General features: G+C 31.8%; 3 protein-coding genes and 1 long non-coding RNA gene across 6 annotated transcripts in view; 2 read left to right on the top strand and 2 right to left on the bottom strand.

The window, feature by feature from the left end:
- LOC140920943 (uncharacterized) overlaps positions 1-2,566 on the bottom strand; it is a 6,346-nt gene extending 3,780 nt beyond the window's left edge. Inside the window, exon 1 of the long non-coding RNA XR_012163707.1 lies at positions 2,428-2,566. This is a non-coding gene — a long non-coding RNA (uncharacterized lncRNA). The remainder of the gene's footprint in view (positions 1-2,427) is intronic.
- LOC105852429 (uncharacterized) lies at positions 2,362-6,331 on the top strand. Of its 2 annotated transcripts, none has more exons than XM_027336063.2 (3): positions 2,362-3,929; positions 5,907-5,974; positions 6,069-6,331. In XM_027336063.2, the coding sequence occupies exon 1, from the start codon at positions 2,669-2,671 to the stop codon at positions 3,920-3,922; it is 1,254 nt and encodes a 417-aa protein (XP_027191864.2). In that variant the 5' UTR covers positions 2,362-2,668; the 3' UTR covers positions 3,923-3,929; positions 5,907-5,974; positions 6,069-6,331. The 2 variants fall into 2 exon arrangements, with proteins under 2 accessions (XP_027191864.2, XP_027191863.2); XM_027336062.2 differs by having other exon boundaries at positions 5,907-5,968; positions 6,069-6,086.
- Positions 6,332-9,866: 3,535 nt separating this feature from the next.
- LOC101499299 (lysine-specific demethylase JMJ30) lies at positions 9,867-16,074 on the top strand. Of its 2 annotated transcripts, XM_004507062.4 has the most exons (6): positions 9,870-10,696; positions 12,489-12,698; positions 14,053-14,187; positions 14,280-14,423; positions 14,976-15,068; positions 15,550-16,074. In XM_004507062.4, exons 1-6 carry the CDS (start codon positions 10,214-10,216, stop codon positions 15,736-15,738), a joined length of 1,254 nt encoding a protein of 417 aa, XP_004507119.1. In that variant the 5' UTR covers positions 9,870-10,213; the 3' UTR covers positions 15,739-16,074. The 2 variants fall into 2 exon arrangements, with proteins under 2 accessions (XP_073226122.1, XP_004507119.1); XM_073370021.1 differs by lacking the exons at positions 14,976-15,068; positions 15,550-16,074 and adding an exon at positions 14,903-14,950 and having other exon boundaries at positions 9,867-10,696.
- Positions 16,075-16,469: 395 nt separating this feature from the next.
- On the bottom strand, positions 16,470-19,539 carry LOC101498775 (IRK-interacting protein). Its single transcript, XM_004507060.4, has 2 exons — positions 19,000-19,539; positions 16,470-18,181 (listed from the first exon to the last, which is right to left on the bottom strand). The coding sequence occupies exons 1-2, from the start codon at positions 19,228-19,230 to the stop codon at positions 16,685-16,687; spliced, it is 1,728 nt and encodes a 575-aa protein (XP_004507117.1). The 5' UTR covers positions 19,231-19,539; the 3' UTR covers positions 16,470-16,684.
- Between the last annotated feature and the right edge of the window lie 4,161 nt (positions 19,540-23,700).

Here is a 23,700-nt window from a genome sequence, read left to right as displayed (position 1 = left end):
ACTCTAAAAAGATTCATTGAGCTAACAGCTCCTTTTGGCTTATCTCAAAAGGTGATGGCTCCTGGATACGGCCTGGCAGAAAATTGTGTTTTTGTCAGCTGTGCATTTGGAGAAGGTAAGCCTATCACTGTTGATTGGCAGGGAAGAGTTTGTTGTGGATATATTAATCCAGTGGATACCGATATCGACGTTCGTATAGTTGATCCAGACACTTGTGAAGAGCTTCGCGAAGACGGAAAGGAGGGAGAAATCTGGATTAGTAGTCCAAGTGCAGGGATAGGATACTGGGGAAGGGAAGAACTGAGTCAGAAAACTTTCAGTAATGAGCTTACGAATCATCTTGGACGTAACTACACAAGAACCGGAGACTTGGGACGAATAATAGATCAGAAGCTATTTATCACTGGAAGAATCAAGGATCTTATCATTGTTGCAGGAAGAAACATTTACTCGGCAGATGTGGAAAAGACAATTGAGACTTCATCTGAATTTCTTCGTCCTGGTTGTTGCGCTGTCATTGGTGTCGCTGAGGAGATTCTATTAGCAAAGGGGATTTCCATTCCAGATGGCTCTGATCAGGTTGCCTTGGTTGTGATTGCAGAAGTAAGGGATGGTAAACCAGTCAGCAAAGATGTGATTGAGAACATTAAGACACGCGTGGCAGAAGAACATGGAGTCGGTCTTGCTTCTGTCAATTTGATCAAGCCTAGAACCATCAGCAAAACAACATCAGGAAAGATCAAGAGATTTGAATGTATCAAACAGTTCACGGATGAGACGCTAAACTTAGTACCTCTAGGGACAAAATCTATGTTGACAAAGAAATCTTTGGTAAGGTCATTTACTACAGCAACATGCAAAGAAGCAAAACCATTCTGGCTCCAGAAAGTAAGAAGTGCGCCTGCACTTGGTAAAAGGATCGATAAAAACGACATTGAAGAGTTTTTGAAACGGCTTATTTCTGAGCAGACGAGAATACCAATCAACAATGTCTCAGTCACCGACAATCTGTCATCCTATGGAATTGACTCGATTGGTGTTGTTAAAGCAACTCAAAAACTCTCAGATTTCCTTGGCACACCAGTTGCAGCTATTGATGTTTTCACTGCATCATGCATTCAAGAATTGGCTAGCTTCTCTGAGGATCTTCTGTCAAAGACTCGGCCTCAGCTAGTGAGAACTATACATGTACCATGTAAAAGGATCAGTAAAAATGACATTGTAGAATTCTTGAAAGGGATTATTTCTGAGCAGACTGGAGTCGCAATCAACAGCATTTCAGTCACAGGCAACCTGACATCCTATGGAATAGACTCAATCGGTGTTGTTAAAGCAACTCAAAAACTCTCAGATTTCCTTGGAACACCAGTTGCAGCTATTGATGTTTTCACTGCATCCTGCATTACAGAATTGGCTAACTTCTCTGAAGATCTTCTATCAAAGACTCAGCCTCAGCTTTCAAGCAATGAATCCAATGTTCCAGAAGCTGATATTGATTGTACTGAATTGGTTGTGGAGGTATCCAAGTCTCGCCAATGGAGTATCCGCTTACTTCAATTCTTTGCACTTATTTACATCTCTATCATGCTGGCCTCTCCTGCCTATCTATCCATCACTGCTTTTTTAAATTCCAACCTATGTGCCAGTAAATCAGTTGCTGGAGTTCCTTGGTTAAATTACATGATTTCCCTGATTTTTGCACCTCTTGCTTGGATTCATTGCATTGCTTCTACTTGCATTTGCATTTCATTGTTTGGAAGTTCTTTATTGGGGTTAAACTATGAACTTACCTCTGAAATCTCCATCTACTCAGTGGATTTTGTCAAGTGGTGGGCACTATACAAGAGCCAAGAAATTTCCTCTAAAGTTTTGGCCGTACACCTCAGAGGAACGGTATTTCTCAAATACTGGTTCGAGATGTTGGGTGCGAAAATTGGATCCTCAGTTCTCATTGATACAGTTGACATCACAGACCCTGCTCTGGTGTCAATTGGAGACGAAGCTGTCATTGCGGAAGGTGTTTTGGTTCAAAGCCATGAGGTAAAGAATGGAATTCTAAGTCTCCGTCCCATTAGGATCGGAAAATGTTCTTCTATTGGACCTTATGCTGTTGTTCAAAAAGGAAGCGTTATTGGAGAGAGTGCTGAAGTACAAGCCTTGCAAAAGGTTGGCGGAGGCGAGCATGTTCTAAAGCCGAATAAACTTAATAATATTGATAAGGTATGTTACATTAGACAATGCTTACAAAATATGTTCTACAATCAAGCATATATTTTTATGCTCTATAATCTAAGCACATATTTTTAATGTTCTATAATCTAAGCATATATTTTTATGCCTACTATAAGTAGCTGAAATCACTTTCATGTCTATACCTACATCAATTAAAGACAGATGATAATTGAAGTTTAAACTGTTAACTAATACCTTATCATTTTTATTTCAGAATAAAGATCTTCCGGTTATTAGCAGCAAAACTCAACATGATACCATCTACCACTTTATAGGGATCTATCTTGTTGGCTTTCTCAGCTCCCTCGCCGCAGCCATTGCATACTTCTTATATATCAAAATCTCCAAGCAACCTCCATCACTCCAACACTTTTCATTTGTTTGCATATGTGGGGCCTTTCACTGGATCCCGTTTATCATCATTGCATATGCTACCATGTTTTCTGATGTCTCATCCAACCCCATCACCTTTGCCATTTCATTTACCAGCGCCTACTTGCTTCACAGTCTCATACTCATCACTCTCACCGCAGTTTTTACTCGCCTCCTCAATCAAAACCAAACCAAATTCAAAACATGGCTTCGATATCAAATGAATATTTCCTGCCACCTTAGATGTGCAAAGTTTCTCTCAGGAACTGAAGCCTTCTGTGTATATTTACGCCTTTTGGGAGCAAAAATCGGAAAACATTGCTCCATTAGAGCCATCAACCCGGTTTCAAACCCAGAGTTAATGTCGATTGGCGCCGGCGTCCATATCGGAGATTTTAGCAAAATAATTACAGGGTTTCATTCTTCCAATGGTTATGTCTGGGGAAAAATTGAGGTTCATGATAATTCAGTTATCGGAAGTCAAAGCCTAATCCTCCCTAATTCTCTTATCCAAAAGAATGTGATTCTTGGTGCACTTTCATTAGCACCAATGAATTCTATACTCCAAGAGGGTGGTTTATATATTGGATCACAAACACAATCCCATGTAGGTAATTTATCTGCAACATTAAACAAAGAAGATTCACAAAAATTGACATTGACTAGAACATGGTACCAAACCTTCACATCACTCTTCACTCAGCCATTTCTACAAACAGCTTCACCTCATATCTTATTGGGTCTATCAATTTATGCTCCTTTGAACTTAATTTTTCACCTTTCCAAGAAAGTTCCAATCTTTTGGCTACTTCCTTTGTTTTGGATTCTCTCAGGCACTATGGCAGCATTAACATGTGTTATAGCCAAATGGGTTCTTGTTGGAAAAAAGAAACCAGGCGAAAAACTTCCAATATGGAGTAAAAGAATCATCATGGATAGTACATGGCAAGCTATTAGAACTTTAATTGGAGATTATTTTATGGAAATGACAAGTGGGTCATTTATGTTTGTGATGTGGATGAAGATGATGGGTGGTGATGTGGATGAAGATGTTTATGTTGATAGTATGGGGGCATTATTGAACCCTGAGATGGTGAAGATTGAGAGAGGAGGTTGTGTTGAGAAAGATGCATTGTTATTTGGACATATATATGAAGGTGATGAAGGAGGGATGGTGAAGTTTGGAGAGATTAAGATTGGTGAAGATGGGTTTGTTGGGAGTAGAGCTATGGTTATGCCTGGTGTGGTATTGGAGAATGACGCTAATCTTGCTGCTTTCTCACTTGCAATGAAACAAGAAATTATTAGGTCTACATAAAAATATGGTATATTCTACTTTTCTTTTCGAAAATTGCAAGTAAATTACTTTCTGTCTTTACTAAAATCAATCGCATGTATTTCACCAATTTCGTTTTAAAATTTTGCATTTGACATATTAGTAAATGTGTATTTCACTAATTTCGTTTTAAAATGTTCCGTTTGATATGATTAGTAAATTTGTATTTTATTAATTTCATTTTAAAATTTTACGTTTAACACAATTAATAAAGTATGATTTTAATTGGTCGTAGATAATTATCTACAATTCTTTAACAATAATTTATATTTTAATGGAAAAAATTGATAAGTATTTGTCTAATTGTTACCTTGTTTAGTTTGCATTTGTCTAACTGTCTTTGTAACAAATAATTGAATAATGTTTGGTGTACATTTATATATACACTCATCTTATGTGAAAGTGATATGATAAATGAGATATATTTATGATGTAATAGAAAGAAAAAAAATAAATTATGATATTAAATGGATCATATAAATTAAAGATAATATAAATATAAGAATTGTAATTAATTAGTAGTTTGATTAGAGTGAATTTTACTAACTCCTTATGATCTAACAAAATTAAATAAATGTACCATATAGTGAAATTTAACTCGAATTTCACATGTACGTTGATATTGTTGGAATGTGTACTATTACTCAATTCAGTCAAATATAAAATAAATATAAAATATTATTAGTGTTATAAAATTAAGATTTAATTTATATGTTTCCTAAGTAGAAAGATTACAATCATTAAATTTAATAGAGATATTTAATTTTTATTAAAATTATTTTTAAAATTATCCACTTAAATAGTTGTGATATGTTTATATTATAAAATATAAAAGAACAGCAAATTTTCTTTTTAAAGTGTAATAGTAATTACAATGCTATATGAGTTTTATTTATAGAATGTAAATTTTGTAACTTACAAACATGTTAAGAGTTTGAAGTGTGTTATTTAGACACACAAAAGTCAAATATAGTATAAAATACATCTTAAATGTGTGCACTTTTAGAACCAATAAAACAAAAAATAATATAAAATATATATATGTTAAATGGGTCATATGCCCCCAAATAGTAAAATGTGATCATTAATATTTATTTTAATAAAGAACTGTAAGTCTGTTGTATGTATTGAATGATAGAAGTGAAAATAGAGAAAATTAAGAGAAATATAATGAATGCATGAGAAGCATTGGGCGGTTGGAAGCAAGAGAGAAGCATGGCATGAGTATGATAAAGTGGCCCCACCCAAAATGATTGAAGGTGGATTATCTTAACGTGTTTTAACTTTTAATTTTATCACCACCACACAAGGAACAAACAAAGCTTTTCAGCTTCTTACCAATCAAAACTATCCACGTGTTATCACTCACGCCGCCACCAACATCCCTCCGACACGCGCCAGACTGTCAAACGTCTCCTTACCTCGTAATAGTATCCTCACGTTCTCCTTAAATACCAATTTTGCCCCTCCCTTGTCTTTTTCATCTCACGCTTATTTCCTGTGTTTTCTCCCAACTTTTTAGACTATCAAAAGGTTATAACTGTAAAATCGATCTACAATCTCAGTACAAACACACGACACAGTAAAATTCGGAACCATTTCGCAATTTCATTCACACAGTGTCTCTGTCTCTGTCTTAGTAATCAATCATCAATTTTCTTGGAGATTTTTTTATTCAAAAAGGTTCCTCATTTCTTGCCAGAAACAAGGGATAAAGCAAGTCATTGAAAGAAAAAAGAAAAAATATTCATGCTACCTTCTTCACTTCTCTGTTCTGCCTAATAAAGTTCATGATTTTTTGCTGTTCTAACACAATGAGGATGAAGAAAGTTAACACTTTGATCATAATCGTTATGATTTTCACTTCTGTTCAATGCTCTAGTTCAAGTGAGTTTTCTTGGTTTTGTTCTTTTTATTGAACTAAACTAAACTAAACCATTGTTTTGAACTTTTGATATCATTGCAGCTCGAACTCGATTATATAGAACAAACATGGAAGGAGGAAGACACATTGCAACAAGCATAGAGGTATATGTAAGCAAAAAGAGGGAAACTTTGTTTTTTGGTTATTAAGTTTGAAACTTTTAACACTATATGTTAATAAATGGGTTTATTTTTTTACTATTAGGTTGCAAGGTTTAAGAATGAAAGTGTTTCTGGTGGCACAGTAGAAGACTCAGCAAGAAAAGTTCCAACAGGACCTGACCCTCTTCATCACAACAATAACCCTTTAGACCCTTGAGTTTATTGTTAACGCACATTTTGAATGATGCTTCAATATCATATCATTTACTCAGTACTCAAGTTTTTGTAATTTATATATATATATATGATGATACCTTCTACAATATAAATCTTGTTTTTGTATGAAAATCACATTTATTTGGGGTATATTTGCATTTTGAGCATCGAAAGAAGACAAAGAAAGTAAAGTGAATCCATTTCGTTGCCACATTTACTAGTGGAAAGGAAGGAGTACTGCAAATTGGTACAACTTCAGCAAAGTAGTGATTAATTACCTTTATTCTCGTTTTATTTTCAACTTCACCAATTAGTCAAAGCTTAATTTAGTATCACCAATGACAAATTAAATATTGAATTAGGGACAGTTTTACTTGGTGCTAAATAAACAAGTTTTTCTTTGCCTTATAGCTTAGAATTAGAGGTGAGAAATTGGGTTTTTTTTTCTCAATAGCCTCTTTTTGAAAAAAAAAACACTAAAATACCCCAATTTGAAAAATATATACCAAAATGCCCCATTTTTTTTTTCTTTACTTACAAGTCGCCATTTGGAATGGCGACTTCCTTAAGGAAGCCCGAGTTTCAAATGGCGACTTCCTACTTGATTTTTAAAAAAAGGGGCATTTTGGTATATTTTTTTCAAATGGGGGTATTTTAGTGTTTTTTTTTCAAAAAGAGGGCATTGAAAAAAAAGACCCGAGAAATTGAGTCGATTAATGCACCAAACATAGCTCCTAATATCTATATTCAGTATATTCACCTTTTCCCCTGCCATATATGTAATTGTTTCCACCGTATGTAATTAGCAAGTTATATTATAAATTTGTTAAATACACCATAAAATGTAGAGATGCGAATTTGAAAATCCACTTATATTATTATAGTTTGTATAAATTAACAAGTTATAACTGTTACATTTTAAGGTGTAGTTTGTTAATTTATACTAACTAAATTACGAGGAAATATAAATTAACAAACTCATATGTATTAATATAGTTGTATATAACTCGTTTTAATGTGTATAAAGATTATAATTGTGAGTTTCTAAAATAGTATATGTATTAAGGAAAATGCTAATACTCACTAACAACATACTCACGAGAAAATCAAGATGGAGAAAGAACATATATAACTGTCACTAAATCTTGATATATTAATCTACATCATACATGTATTATGTCAATTAGTCATTAAAATTTATTTGTGATGTCTCCATATATATTATTTGTCTTCGTAAGTGATAACACCACTCATATATTAATAATACAATTATGGATGGTGGTGTTTGGGAGTTGGGACCCTGCTAGCCCCTTAGATGTGTCTATACATATACAATAGACTAGCCTTTAGCATGGTCTATTTACAAATGTTTTCATCTCTCAAAATTTTAAGTGTAAGTTTAGTTATAAAATATAAAAGTAAAAAAATAATATTTAAAAGAGATTTTTTTAAAGTAAAGAAAAAACTATTTATTTTAGATATTATTTTCTAAAAAGATATTCACGTCAAATATTATATCTTCGTATTAACAAAATATTAGTTATATTAGTTTGTAATATTGACTATTATTCTATTTTAAATTTAGTTGTTTTATAAACAAAATTTCTCATGAGTCATTTCAACTCCTAAAAATTTTGAAATGAAAAACTATATAATATAAATAAAGTCTTAAATACATTAACCAAAATATTTTTACCTTAAATGTCACATTAAATATTTGTGTAAGAGTACAAATTTAAATTAGTAATTTTTCTTCATTTAAAATTATTGCTTCTCCTTTCAACAAAAACACATTAAATCTATTTTCTTCCTTTTCCTACCACCGCCGCTTGACAGATGACTACAACCTAATTTACATAACTTTATTCTAAAAATAGACAAAACTATTGGTTTTTGATAAGCATGTCTAGCCAAAATATGAACATGCTAAAATCACCTAAGAGTCTTTTTGAATCTAACTAATCAGCCTATAATAATATAGGTATAATATTGCTTATAATAAAATATTTATTTTGTGTTAAAATCATACATTTATTTACAATTCTAAATATTAATGACTTACGTAATGGTCCTATAAATTTAATTCATAATTTTTTATAGGAAATCGATCAATCGGGTTTTTTTGGCACTACTGGTTCACAAAGAATTTTCACAACTCACAAGCTTTCATCTTTAGATTAATAATGAAATTAATATTAGCCACTGTTATTTAGGTTGCAACTTAAAATATTTTAGGTTTAAATATGTTTTTTATTTTTGTAATTATAATTTTTTTAATTTTGATATTCGTAAATTTTTTTTTATTTAATTAATATCTTTACATTTTAAAATAGTTATTTATTATACCGTAAAAAATCGTTTTAAAATTAAATCGTCTTAAAAAAAAATAGGTGATGTTTCTATAAAATTATACATAAACAAGAGTGTATTCCGACTCGAACATTCGTATAATAAGTGAGATTCATATTTAATAAAAGTGATTTATATATATGTTTGTGTGTGTTTAGACTAGAGGGTGGGCAAAGTTCAGTTCTGAACTAGAACCGTTTGAAAATTGAACCGAACTGATTTTCAGTTCGAAAAAATGAACCGAACCAGTTTTACAAATGGTGAACCGGTTTTTTATTTTGAACCAAATTGAACTGGTTTAACTTAGTTTTTTTGTTCATATATGCCAAATTTTACATAATTACCCCTAATTACTTATAAAAAAACAACTTCAGTTCAAGTTTTTTGAAATAAAAACCTGTTCGGTTCAGTTTTTTCAAATTAAAAATCGGTTCGGTTCGATTTTTTAAACTGAAAACCAGTTCGGTTCAATTCTTGCTTTAAAAAATCAGTTCGAAAACAGTTTGGTTCTCAATTTTTATAAATTAGTTCAGTTCAAAACCAGTTCAGTTCAACAGTTTGATTCAGTTTTTAATTTTTTTAACACCCCTAAACATCACCATTTTCAACTAGATTTTGGTAATGAAATCCACCCTCATTTAATTGTATCAAAGATCACCCCACAATGATACAGTGAATTTATAACTCTTTTTAATAGCTTACATCTTCATGCTAATTATATGATGCAAAAGTGAAATATGTATTATGTCATGTACAATTTTGTTTATACAATTGAATCAATAAGTCTTATCATCAAATCAAATCAAATCAAGTGACATATAATTGAATTATTGATTCAATGATAATGGTAGAAATAAAGTTATTGAGATGTTTTCTATATATACTATTTATATCACATCAATAATATATTATACTTATTCAAAAAAAATTCTTATAAATAAATATTTGCCGAGAAATACTCACAAATATTCTTAGAACACTTATTACTAATCTAAATATAAATATTTTATTAAAAATATATTTGTAGATTTTGGAAAATTTAAAATAAAGTTATAGTTTTTAATCCTTAACAAGTGTCATTAGCATTAGCGTGACTCATTTGTTTCATGTGACTTTTGGTGGAAAACGTGGCTTCATGTAATGTGTATGAAAATCAATCAAATATTCCAAGTTTCACATCTCATCATCTCAATGACTCCTGAAACATACGTGTCACTCAATAAACAATAATAAAAGAAAAACGTAAACGCCACAATAAAGTGACAAAAAGTGAAATAAAAATATCTGCATTATTATGTGCAAAAAGCGAAGAGAAAATATCTTGGTGCTAAAGTAACTTTCATTATTTACACTGGAGTCCCAACCCAAAGATACTTGAAACCGAATTCCCTACTGTAACTGCTTGACGTAGTTATAGCTTTTAGACGTCTGATTTAGATCAACGGCTAAAATTATTTAGTGCAGTAAAATTGACTGTGATATGAACCGTTAAATCTAAAATCAACAGATAAGATCAACTACTGCGAAAACTGGTTGCTCTCACTACTGCAGGGAATCGAGAACCAAGATACTTACAAAATATCTCTTCTGTGCTTCAAATATCTAACACTTTTTTTTTGCACACTCACACTCAAATCACTTTTCAATCGAGTTGCCGGAGTTCTCACCGCACCGCCGCAGAACATGTCGAAAACCACCGCATACGGCGGCGACTCTCCCTCGGAAAACTTTGAGACGCCGACGCTAGACAGGGAGTCTCCCACTCTGCTTCAGTCCATTTCAGAGCACGGTGGATATGCGTACGTGAGAATGGCGGCAGTGGCAGCCTCCGGAGACATTCGCGCAGCGGAGGCGGTTAGGGAGATGGCGTGGGAGCAGCTTCACTCTGGACCGTGGCACTCGGTGTTGCCGGTGTGGCGCGACGCTTACTCGATGGCGTGTCTCCACGTGGCGAAGCACCACTACGGAAACGGTGAGTTGAAGGAAGCGCTTAGGGCTTTGGATATGGGGATTATTATGGGAGGGAGTCTACTTAGGAAGGATTTGGACTCTGCTGTTGATATGGTTTCGGAAAAGGCTAGGATGCTTAGGGTTTCTGATGGAAACAATCAAAGTTTTGGTAATTCTGAGCATCAACTCGTTGATCGTGAATTCGATGTGTCTAAGGTGAGCTTCATCAATCCGTTCATAGCTTCAATTTTATGACCATTTTTTTTTGTCTTCGAAAATTCCACCACAATTAACTTCAATATCGGCATTTGCCAGCTAGCTAGCATGACTTGACATTTTATGTCCATTTATTATTATTATTGGTGATGTTGTTATTGTTATTCTTATTGTTACTTTTATTAATTAGGGTTAAATAAATTTTTGGTATTTATAAATATGTTGTATTTTGTTTTTCAATTCTCTAAGATTTTTCTTCAAAAAATGGTGCCTTAAATGTTTTCTATCAACAATTTTGACTCATGCTTTTAAATCAACTCACGTGTATCAATGAATTTTTGAATTATTTTTTGCAAGAATATTTAGAATATTACAGGAATTCTCCTAATAAATTTTTGAATTTTTTAACAAAAAGATGAATTAAATAAGGATTTTTTAAGTGCTAAAAGCTTAAAAATCGTATTTAATTCACCATTTGTTAAAAAATTCTAAATTTTTGTGAGAGGCATTCTTATAATGTTCTAAATATACATGCAAAAAGTTATTTAAAAATTCATACAATAAATATGAATTATTTTAAAAACAAGAACCAAAATTATTTGACGGAAAATATTTGGAAAATATTTGAGAGACCATTGTTTTGAAGAAAAATCTTAGAAGGACTAAAACTTATTTAACCCTATTAATTAATACTACTGATAATACCACAGTATAATCTGAGATATGAATGAAGTTCAGGTAAATGTTGGTTTTGGTTATGCCGTGGTAAAAATTGATTATGTATAATTGATTTTAGTTAAAAGTTATTTGAATGTGAATTTTTCTATGTTTGGATCACGTACAAGTGAATTGAACAATAAATTTGAGGCTAAAAATCATGTTCAATTGTTTAGAGGCAAAAGTTATGAATCTCAACCTCAATTTAAAATTCATTTAAAACAATTCTACTATTCACTTTAGGGAGACCCAAAAGTGATTCTGAAGACTAAAATTCAACTTTAGTATGTTTGACAGTTATCGATTAGAATTGATTCTAATTAGAAGTAAGCATTTGTTGCCAAAAATTGTTTTTTATTTAAATTTATTGTTCAACTAACTTTCAGGGTAAACGTAGTCAAACATATATCATTTTACCTTAATCTAACTTTACTAAAATAAATTTTATAAAATAAACTCAATACAAATAAATTTTGGTCTCTGTTGAATTGCAGCTTCTAAAAAACACGGTGGGAGAGTTCTCAACTCAACGTGGTGGTTGTCCAGCACAAAACCAAACACTAATATAAACATTCAAAATAATTTTATGTGCTTTGAATGACGTCCAAATATGCCCATAATTGTTTTTAAATGGAAATTTCCAAACTGTGAGATTAAAACATGTGTCAATGTGTCACCCTCGAATATGAGACAAGATTGAGTGCTTACTAGTATTGGATTTTGAAGAGTTTTTTCTTAGGTTGTGTGTGGATTTATGGAATGAAGTGGAAAATGAAATGGATTCATAATAAACTCCATTATTTGGATTGATTGAAATATGATGGGAAGGAGTGGGATATGATCGAATGCATTCTATTCAATACCCTGCTTTTATTCCATTCTACTCAAGTCCAGTAAATCCCCTTTCATTCAGTTTCACTCTCCATTATATATCCAAATTCCAAAGACAACCTTAGGTTGCTCTTTTATGCTTCTTTTTGTACTTGTGAAGCCGGGCACGAGTAAGAAGATTATGTTATGGTTGCATTTGTGCAACGACGCTTCTAACGTTTACTTTATAGCTTTTACACTGTAGGTGCTCAAACTTTTACCTGTTAAGTCCCTTGCTTCTAAGCTTGTGGTGAAGAGGTCCGCCCTGTCACTGGAGAAGTTCCTGAAAGATCATTACCTGGCTGGCTCCCCAGTTATCATCAGTGATTGTATGGCGCACTGGCCAGCCAAAAAAAACTGGAATAATATAGATTACTTGCTAAGAGTTGCTGGTGACCGCACTGTTCCGGTTGAGGTAATTACTCTAGCTGATATATTTCTAATTATAATAATGCATGGTACCTCCTTTTCTTTGAAGAACAAATGATTAGAGATGAAGTTTTCAAAACCGGGTGCATTTGTTTAGTTTATTGAATTCACATTGGAAAGGGGATAGTGGTTTGACAATTTTCCTCACTAATACTCTGATCCTTTGCATTAATCTTAACTCACCTTAACTAACAATTACTAAACTGTTACTTGAATCAATCCTAGGGCATATATGTTCATTAGCTGTTAGATTGAAAGCTACTCCCTCTAGTCTATTTTTAAGAGACATTTGGTTATATTTTTTCTCCTAAATTTAAGAAGCACAGTACACTTTTTTAAGTGTATTTATTACTAAACTTTCTTTTATACCCCTCATTTATTGTGAGTTTTATTTTACCTAGAAATTATCTTCCCTTGAAAGTGAATTTCAATTAATGAGTGTTAAGGGAATTTTTGGAAAGAAAATTGGCATTAATGCATTTTAATGTGTTCCTTGGTATGTGTGATTTTGTCTTTTGTTTCATATAGTAAATAGGAATGGAGAGAGTATATTCTAAAATTGAAGTTATTTTTTGGTAATCTTTCCTAAACTTTCTTACTAGTATTTTGGAAAATTATCGGGCAGTTCAAGTACAAACGTGAAATTTAAGTGAAAACTCTTCATTGAACACTGTATTCACTAACACAAACTTAATACCCTTCAATTACATTGGCAATTTAATTATCGGCTTCTAGTCATAACTTAGTTCTTGTCCTCTCTTTGTAAATAGCTAAATTTATTTCTACAGCCAACTAAAATTGGTTATGAACTCATCCACTAGGAAATCGTTCACTTGGAACATGCTTTAATGCAATTAATCTATTGCATTGCGCGTTAACTTCATATATTTGAAATCCTAGAACTTTTTCTTTGAAATGCATCTAACAAGTGAATAAACAATTTACTTTGGTTGCAACAGTTGGTCCCCAATTCTTTGACAATTCGTGGCAGATTCTGTTTTAGCCACCAAGTTGTTGAACTGAAACTGGAAATGGATGAGATAAAAGTTGAAAGATTTGCCTCATGTGATCTGTTAATGTTTATTGCAATTGCAGTAATGCACGTCTTTACATTGTAATTTGTATGTTACCTCTAGGATTTTTTGTATTTATGTCCTGTTACCCCGTGTAATTTTTTTTGTGTGATGGCAAGGTTGTTGAATTTGTTTAACAGTATACTGGAAACCAACACACAACCCAAAAAAGGAAGAATGGTGTGGAGTGGATACTTATATGTATTACAATTTTCATTTTTGAATAAATATTGGAAGAAAAGGATAAGTGTGCAGCATTCTTTGCAGGTTGGGAAAAACTATTTATGTGCAGATTGGAAGCAAGAGCTAGTTACGTTTTCAGAGTTCCTTGAGCGGATAAGGTCGCATGGCTGTTCTCCTGGTGGTCCTACATATCTTGCTCAGCATCCATTATTTGACCAGGTATTCAAAGTTTAGATCTCTTGTAATTCTTTGACATGAAAATTCAGGACTTGAACTGCTCGTTTAAGTTTCTCACACTATTGAATTGACAGATAAATGAGCTTCGGAAAGATATCTTTATTCCCGACTATTGTTTTGCTGGTGGAGGGGAGCTAAGATCTCTCAATGCTTGGTTTGGTCCAGCTGGAACAGTAACACCATTACACCATGATCCACATCATAACATACTAGCACAGGTATTTCAGTTGTATACTTTAATAGTGGTATTGAATAATTGCAAATTAAAGCTGCTTGTTAAACCCTCACCTTCACTGGGTCCTGCCCAGAAAATATCATGTTAGATACCCCTTGCTATTGTGGCTCTTGTTTCTTTTGAGCACTTGTAAGCAATTAATACTTAAATAGAGGTCCCATGGGTCCAACTTCGGTCGATACTATAACCAAGCCAGCTATTCATGCTTCTTAGTTCTTACCTAGATTACAATTGTGTTACTAAATGTACAATTTAGTGCTAGCAAGCTAACATGACATAGGTGATGTACTTCCAGCAATACAAACGAAGTTCAGATTTTCTATCCCTTGTTTGAAGTTCAGATTTTCTATCCCTTATTTTAAGTGAAACCTGTGATGCACGACAATCACATTGTGGTTTGTATAATATTCTAGTTATTTAAATTGTTTACAAAAGGCTGCTTACATTATTGGTGCAGTGCAGGTATCCAAAAGATTTCTGTGCACCACGGAATAATCTATTTGACTGAGATTATTGTATTGTTTCTCACTTCTAGGTTGTCGGGAAAAAGTACATTCGGCTTTATCCAGCATCTATGTCTGACGAACTTTTTCCCTACTCGGGCACCATGCTTAGCAATTCCAGCCAGGTATTTAGGTTTCTTAACTGTAAAATTGAGTTATTTCCTGTACAGTCTACTTGTGCCTTTGCTTGGAAGAATACCATATCACTGCAACCCATTTGAATGGCCAAATAACTCTTGAAGTATTTCATTAATTCAGTATATTTTCTTACTGTCTTATTTTTCTTACTCTCCATTGTATGTATAATCTTGTAATTTTATTACAAGCCTAAAAGTTTCTATCGTATATCTGTCATGATATCAGAATATTTTTTTCTAGTTTACCTATACAACATATGGGGTATGGAATAGTTTTAAGCTCACAACTCCACCTGCTGCAAAGTGGATTCTGACATCAATCGTAAATTTTTATTGGCACGTAATAAGATGTGCCATCCATTCCTTAGCTGTTCATTTAAATAGGTGTTTGTTTCATTTGTATTATTGCTTTTGATATTTTTTTATAAATTTGTCTCCATGTTGACTGGACATTTTCTATTGTTTGAAGGTTGATTTAGATGACATAGATGAAAGCAAGTTTGCTGAGGTGCAAGACTTGGAATTTGTAGACTGTATTTTAGAGGAAGGTGAAATGTTATATATCCCGCCAAAATGGTGGCACTACGTGCGGTCTTTAACTACCAGTTTATCAGTTAGCTTTTGGTGGAGTGAGGGTGAAAGTTCATCTCCGTCCTAATGTCATGTCACTTTGCTGGCTACATTTCCCTTTTAATGGAGAAGACAATTTATGTGACTAATCATTTCACATCCCAATTACAGTAGTATCTCATGCATGAACATCATTTTCAGCACCTGCTTCCACCGTGATAAAAAATATATATATATGAAAGGAAATATGTAATAGATATTTGACTGGGACTCATGCCCTTCAATTCAATTATTACTGATTATAAAGGCTGTGAATCCGCAGTCCCTAAGAATGAATCTATCTAATACTCTGTCCATTTGTTGAAAAACAGTAAATCTTGCTAAAATATTAAGCTTTGGCTTGACAGACGTTTCATCTGACTAATTTGTTTCTAGTTGCTACTAGATAATTTATCTGCTGATTTTTAAATGCTTTTCTCTATCTCTAGAGTTCTCTCTGGTTCTCCCTTCTCTTGATATATAAAATGCTTGATATATAAAATGGATAGACAACACCACACCAAGATAATTAGTGGTATGTTTCACTTAATCATTGCTACTTACGTCTCATAAAGTATTATAAACAAGAGGGTTTAATTTGTTGTCCTTCATCTTTTGCGGATTGTATTTGAGAGATAGAATTATGACAACAACCACATATGAAATCAGCTTCACGAGATAGACTTAAAACTCGAAGATGCTGCATTTATCTGCATTTGAATATACATTCTCTCAAATTATCCAAATTTAAGAACATGAGTATGTGGTTTGAAGTACTCGTAAGAAAAAAAATTATTTTGCTAATTATCAGTAACACTTCTGAATCTTCATCTACTTAGTGACTAGCATCCAAAATTGAGTTTGCAGCAGATTAAACTAATTTGAACGAATATTAAATATCACATATGTTCGGCTTCTTACCGGCTTCAAGACTACAGGGCTACAAAAACCAAAAAATAATGAACAGTGAAATAAAACTTACTTCCTAGTTTTATTTAGGCTGTAGATTTGTACCTGCAAAGAACTTTACACTTCAAGATCCTATCCTTAACATAAAACCCAGGGATCACCATGATCTTAACTTTGCTTGGACCTTGTGACCTTGGACTCATATCTTCCATGTAGCGAGGATCGAAGGTTCTATTCTCTTCAACCCTTAAAACTCGCAGCGGTGGATTGAAAGAAAATGCAAGCAAATGTAGCAACCACATGCACTTTGCAGCCACGAAGAAAGCTTGAAGAAGCTGCTCAGGCCAAGGCCTTGTCCAGTTCAGACTAGTGGTAATACAACTCATTTTCTGATCACAGAACTTGCTAAACTCTTCACTGTAATATTTTGTTCCCTTTCTCAGTACTTCATTCCAGCTCAAATTCCTAAGGGCAACGAATGACGAGAATTTCGCTTGGCGATCTTCCTGCTGGTCTATGAATTTCGGGCAACCGTTCTTTTGGAACACACAATTCTCGAAGTTTTGGTAGAGAGACTGATTAATGAAAGCTTCAAAATGGTATAGAACTGCCTTTGAGTACTTGGAATTTAGAGACAGTTTATATGGTTGGAGAAGCAAGTTCAAATTTTCAGTCAAAGAATGATCGGTTTCTTTGATTTGGTTTATAAGGGTCTTACAGAACTGCTTCACTGATAATCTTGACTCTGATACTATCTGCAAGAATCCCTCTATCATTACTTCTTCATTCACAGGCAGTGAATTTTCAACATTTCCATCTATTGATTTTCCTCTCTGAGGAAGATTACTAAGCTTAAGCTCTTCAAGAAGTTGTGAATCCTTTGCCTGCATGGTTTGCTTCAAAGCTTTCTTCAGCTCTTCACAGTAACTCTCTAAATACTCCATCTTTTGTCTCAGCTCCCCCAATGAAGATCTCATCTCTGAAACTTCCATTAAGGCTGCGTCTCTATTCCCGTTCGCTTCAATCACCTCTTTTTTCAATGTCTCAATGGACATTATTCCCAAGTCCTTGAGAACCTGAGAAACATCCTCAGATTCTGCTCTATTCGGTGAACTCTCATTCTTATGCTTCCTCTTTAGCCGAGGAAACAACCACGAAATCATACCTTTGCTTTTGGTTTCGGATTGAAAAGACGAGTGAGAATCGGTGACCGGAACAACAATAATATTGGAGCTCTTGCTGTTCCTTGCACTCTCCAATTCACTAGTAATGATAGCAGGGTTGCAAGTATTGCAGGAAGACACTGATTTATAATCCTCTAAACTGTTTCTTCTCTTACACTTGTTGTAGTCATTGGTAGGTGATGTTTGAAGAACAGGGATGTGATTTGCACATGAACCAGTTACAGATTTGGTGTCATCAGAAGGACATATCCCTTTTCTTGAACTTGATTTGTCCTTGTAATCTTTTACAGTGCTTGTTTCTATGCTGTTTCCTGATTCTCCTTCATCCCAACTTTCTGATATTGTTAGGCTTTTCATGTGGTTTTGACTGTACCCCAGATTTGGATCATATTCATAGCTCTGTCAGTCAATAATTCTCAATTTAGAAACTTATTATCCATCAAAATTGAAAGAAAGAAAGAAAAAGAATTAATGGGGGAGTGGAAGTTAGGGAATTACAGCCACAAATGTTGATACAAACCTGAGAACAATTATAAAGTTTGAAGTATAAATAAAAAATAATATAGTAAATACCCAAGTTGTACTTGAAATTGTGGGGATGTATCAACCTAGTATGCACATTATCGATACTTCAAAATGAGCTTTGGGATTGCAAAATGTTAATGATGTGAAAGACTAGATTGATATAGTTCAACAATTTCAATTACCAATTTGGGTATTTACCCTACATGATATTAGTCTACAAAAAGCAAGAATCAGAAAATAAACATCATCATTAGGAATTTGCCACAGGATTCAGTTCAGACTAACTCCACTTGAAAGCTCCATGACAAGGAAACCAAACCAAAAAAAGTTAAAAACTTTAAACTTTCATATAAGGTTGGTGTTGTTTGGGAATAAATTCGATTAAAATGTGACTGTAACAACAATGACATCTACCTACCAAACTATAAAGAATGTATCAATTTCATTATTTAGCAACTATCACAGGTGAGAATTATTGCATATTCCATAAATTCATATATTTTTGGTTCTGTCTCTATCATAATTAACAGTTAACAACAACCACATTTCATGCATGATAATCTAGCCAAGGAAAAAAGTAACTTTACTTTTAACAAAATAATGAACTGCACATAAACTGGAGTACCTAATTGAGCAAGAAGATAAAAATATATATATATAAAATCCATAATTGAAGCAAAAAAGAATCTCACAGGTGTGAAAACAGGGTAATCATGAGCAGAGAACTGAGAAACAGAGCGTGAAACAGGGGAAGGAGATTTGAATTTAGCATTTGCTGAGCTATTTCCTCGTATCAAAGCAGCATGAAGAGCTCTTAATTCCACTGCTTTTGCTATGGCAGCCTTAATTTCACTTCTTGTAGTTTCAAGGTTTCCATTGTTGTTGTCTTTGAAAACCTGTTTTGAATTATTACTTGCAGCCATGAAACAGAACAGAGAAAAAACAGAACAAAATGGAACATGTAAATTTCTAGAAGATAAATATGTTTCACTACAAAAAAGTTTTTTTTTATGGGTGAGAATCACAAAGTTGTGTTTAATTCAACGGTTGAATTTGATTTGAAGGCTATCGATTATAGAATGAGAGATAGAAGAAGGACCTAAGTCTAATAACTATTTTTTGTTTTTATTATCATAGGAAAATTAATGTAATGTGGGTATGTGAATGTGATGATGTGAAAACTGAAGAGAAAAAGAGAAAAGAGAGAATGAAAATTTGACTCTTTCATTATGTGTAGGATACATCAGCAGTGTGTTGTCAATTTACCAATTTGCCTATATATTCCAAAATTCACTACAATAGATAGTGGTACCACTATTTCACATTATTATTACTTTAGTAGTACGAACATAGGTTCCATGCCATTATGTATGTACCATGATACTTCATATAAAATGTTTTTTATTTTATTTTAATTTTTAGATGAAATAATCAAGAAATTTGCGTATAATTATAATGTTTTGAATTCTGATTCTGAAATATAATATTTAATTTAATAATATTAATATTTATTAATTGAGTTATGTTTTATAAATTAAAAAAAAATATTTTGGTATGTGACAATAATACATATTATTACATTTTTTTTTTCAATTATTATGTGTCAATCTGTGTTAAGTTCAGTGTCTACTATGTTTAGGTCAGTGATTCATATTTTAGCACTATAAATGCAATCAACTAATTCATCTTATAATTTGGGAATATTGTACGGCCAAACCAAAGTTGCTTTAACATTCATTTTTATACTACTTGGTGTGTAATCATCACAGTTAATGGTTATGGCATGAGTATGTTTCCTTTTGGAACTTCGTTCACAAAAGGCATGTTCATAAGGGAAACATGTTCTTATGTTAAGTGATAAGATAAGATGATATATTAGATATTAGGTGAACACTCTAATATTTTAGAATTTTGTTGAGTATTTTGAATGTCATATTATTTTTTTATATATTTAATTATTTTGAATGAATTTTTTTTGGAGACGCCTATACCCAACAAAATTCTAAAGCATCAAATAATTTACCTATGTTATTACTATCATCATGTTGGGCATAAAACAAACAAGAATAAAAAATGTTACTTCTCTTGATTCAAATGCTTAATGCACAAATGTAGCTAGTAGCATTAAACCTTGTGAAAAATTTCACAAGTGGGAATAATCACATGCTTAATTGATGGATTTGAGTTTGAGCTCAAATTGAAAAGCTTTAAACTTGGTCAATTGGAAAAGTAACTTTATTCTTTACTTTTGCAGATGCGTAACGGTGCAGTTATGTTGGGTGAGGTCAATATTTTTGAAATTAAAAAATTGAAATGAATTGAATATCAATAATGTTGATGCGTAAAGGTGCAGTTTTGTTGGCAAAAAGGAGAAAGAAAAATAACTAAACACTATAAACATTGAATCATATATACGAGACAGGGTGTCATTGTTGTGGGTATCAAGTGATCTAAAGGACATGGGGCACTATTTTAAATTACAAATGGCCCTCATGTGCCATATTTGAATACCAGATTCCAAAAAATAGAGGACTTCATTTATGAGATATATACGTCAAATATTTTGTGAGACTTGTTAGATAAGGGATCAAATTTAATTTATTCCACGAATAGTTTTTAATTGAGTTACTCCTCTTAAAATTTTCATCAATCCGTGGTTTGATTATTACAATATTATAATGATCTTGTATACCAATTTTGTCAAAAAATCAAAAATTGTGACCAAGTAATTTTGTAGTCCAATATTATTTATAATTTTTTAAAAACTTATATATTCATTTGGAGTTATTTAATAAAATATCAAATAATTTTATTATTTTTTGATAATTTATAGGTTAATAATTGAATTTATAAAATTCAATATTTATAATGAATTATTAAGTGAATAATCAACTCAAATTTATTTTTAGAGTAATTTTATTTTTCCTCATAAAAATTTATTATTTTATTCGTGTCTATCTTTCTTATAAACAAAGTCATTTATTTCTTTTAAAAAAGTAGAGATGATTTCAATTCAATTTTCAGAAAGTAATTTAAAAATGAAAAATCATTTGTGGTATCCATTATAAACTTTACATATGTAACTATGCAGGAAACAGTTGATTTCTCTTTGTTTTATCATTATTTTTTGAATTTCTAAAAAAAAAAACATTATTTTTTGCATTTCTAAAAAAATCATTGTTTTCTCCAAAAGCATTTGTGTATTTTTATGTACACTACACCATTTCATTTCAAGTGGTACATTATGCATGAATTAGGCTAAGTGGGATGGTCCTCTTATAAGCTAGGACCACATCTGCATCAGCCTAAACATCATACTGCGCAAGGTTATATATAATGTGGTCAAATTTATTATTTGATGAATGGACATGGCTAAAAATGGAAATGAATTGCAGATTAAAATGTTACTCATGTTTCCAAAATAAATGTCAAATAAAGATGAATAACTAGTTGTATGGGATAAGAGTTTTGTTTGCACAAACACCTATGTAATTAAGTGCGGCGTCCCCATATGTGATACTTATATGACATTCAGTGTGTTTTTGATAATACTTACAAGTGTCCCAAAAATATTTATTTGTTCGGACGTATCTTAGACATCTCTAAAGTACAAATGTGGAGGTTAACTATCTATTAAAACAATGATTGATAAGAAAGTTAAAGAATTTAAATTTGATTACATTGTGTTTGGTTTTTCGATAGTAAATAGATCAATTAAGGTTGAAAAATATAACATATTGTTTTTTTTTTGTAATAAAATAAATTGTTTAATTTGAATGCATATATATAATTTGATTCTCAATTTAAACATTTTATAAATAATATTCAACTTTTTATTTAATTAATATAAGAAAGTAAATATATGTGTACTGGTGTTGATGTATCCTAATACTAGTAGTATCTATGTATTTGTGTTAATATTGTATCATATATTCCTATCAATGTTTGTGTTTGATAGCATAAGATTTTATTTAAGTTGTATTACTACAAAATTGCGTAAGATATGTAACTTTTTTTATTTAAAGGATAAAAAAATTTATAGTTAAAAATGCCTAAAAAATAAAAAATTTAAAATTTTATGAGTTTAGTGGGATATATAGACCCACGTTTTATATAAAAAAAAAATTGATTTTGTTCTCATAAATAAATTTTTTTCTCAATTTTTTGATTAAAAAGTTTTGATTTTTTTTTGATAAAAAATGATGCATAAATTTTTTATATTTTTTCTTGAAAATAAAAATTTAATTTAAAAAAAATTATAATTTTTTGATATTTCTCACAAAAAGTTTAAAGAAAAAAATTATTTAAATTTTTTTGAAAAATATTTTAGAAATTTTTCCAAAATCAACTCGAAATTTTTTCAAAATATTAGATCTACTAAGCCTTTTTTTTTATGCTGATGAAATGACAATCACCATTTATAGACTCGTGCAAAGCAGAGATTTAGAGTTCAAATTTGGGCAACCACAAAAAATTTATAGTCTAATCATAATATCAGCATTACGAGAATGAATTTAATGTATTGTGAAAGAAAAAACATTCAAAGACAGTTTGGAGTAGTCTCAAGTGGCATAATTACTGGGCAAAAAAGACATTAATGTACTGTCACAAAAAAAAAAACTTATCATTTTGGTATTGCTTTGATATTCAACATATACATCAGTGTCCCAATTAACATTCAAAATCTCCAAATTTTCTTTAAATAGTTGACAATTGTCTTCTTTTCCTACAAGATTTGATAATTGTCTTTAAACTTTTGTTTTACTTTGAGAATTTTATTGAAGAAGACAACCATTTAAACACATTTTCTTAGACTTTTGAGGCCAATTGAGATAGTAATATGTCACTTGGAACAATCATTGATAAATGAGATTTTTCTTATTTTATATTATATTATGTGAGAAAATGACTAACGATTATACACTTAAAAAAATCAAATTAGTAAAAGAAAAATTAAAACAAAAATTAAAATAAAAAATAAAGGAGAAAAATTATATTTTAGCCATTTATGTATGTATCAGGTGGGACCAAAATAATAAAACGCATAAAATTATATATAATTACTCATAGTGTAAGGTGTAACTGATAAAAGGCATCTTCCTACTATTTGGTCTTTCAATAATTGACTTTATTGCATTGGCAAGGGAAATACGGGACAACAAAGTTCTCTAACAATTACTTGGATGAGGGAAGCTCTGTGATCCATACTAATCAAATCAAATATCCTTCAACCTCTCTTCATAATTCAAACCATGCAGACAACTTTGGTTTGCAATCATAGCTCTTACGTGTTTGGGGTTATAAAAGGAAAACACTATTTGGAAAATCACAGACAAAAAAATATGGGACCGCAAAGTTCATCTTGATTATAGTAGAACAAATTCGATAAGAAT

This window comes from Cicer arietinum, chromosome 6 (assembly GCF_000331145.2).
Source record: "Cicer arietinum cultivar CDC Frontier isolate Library 1 chromosome 6, Cicar.CDCFrontier_v2.0, whole genome shotgun sequence".
Lineage (NCBI taxonomy): Eukaryota > Viridiplantae > Streptophyta > Magnoliopsida > Fabales > Fabaceae > Cicer > Cicer arietinum.
This window is presented reverse-complemented; position numbering and strand designations above follow the sequence as displayed.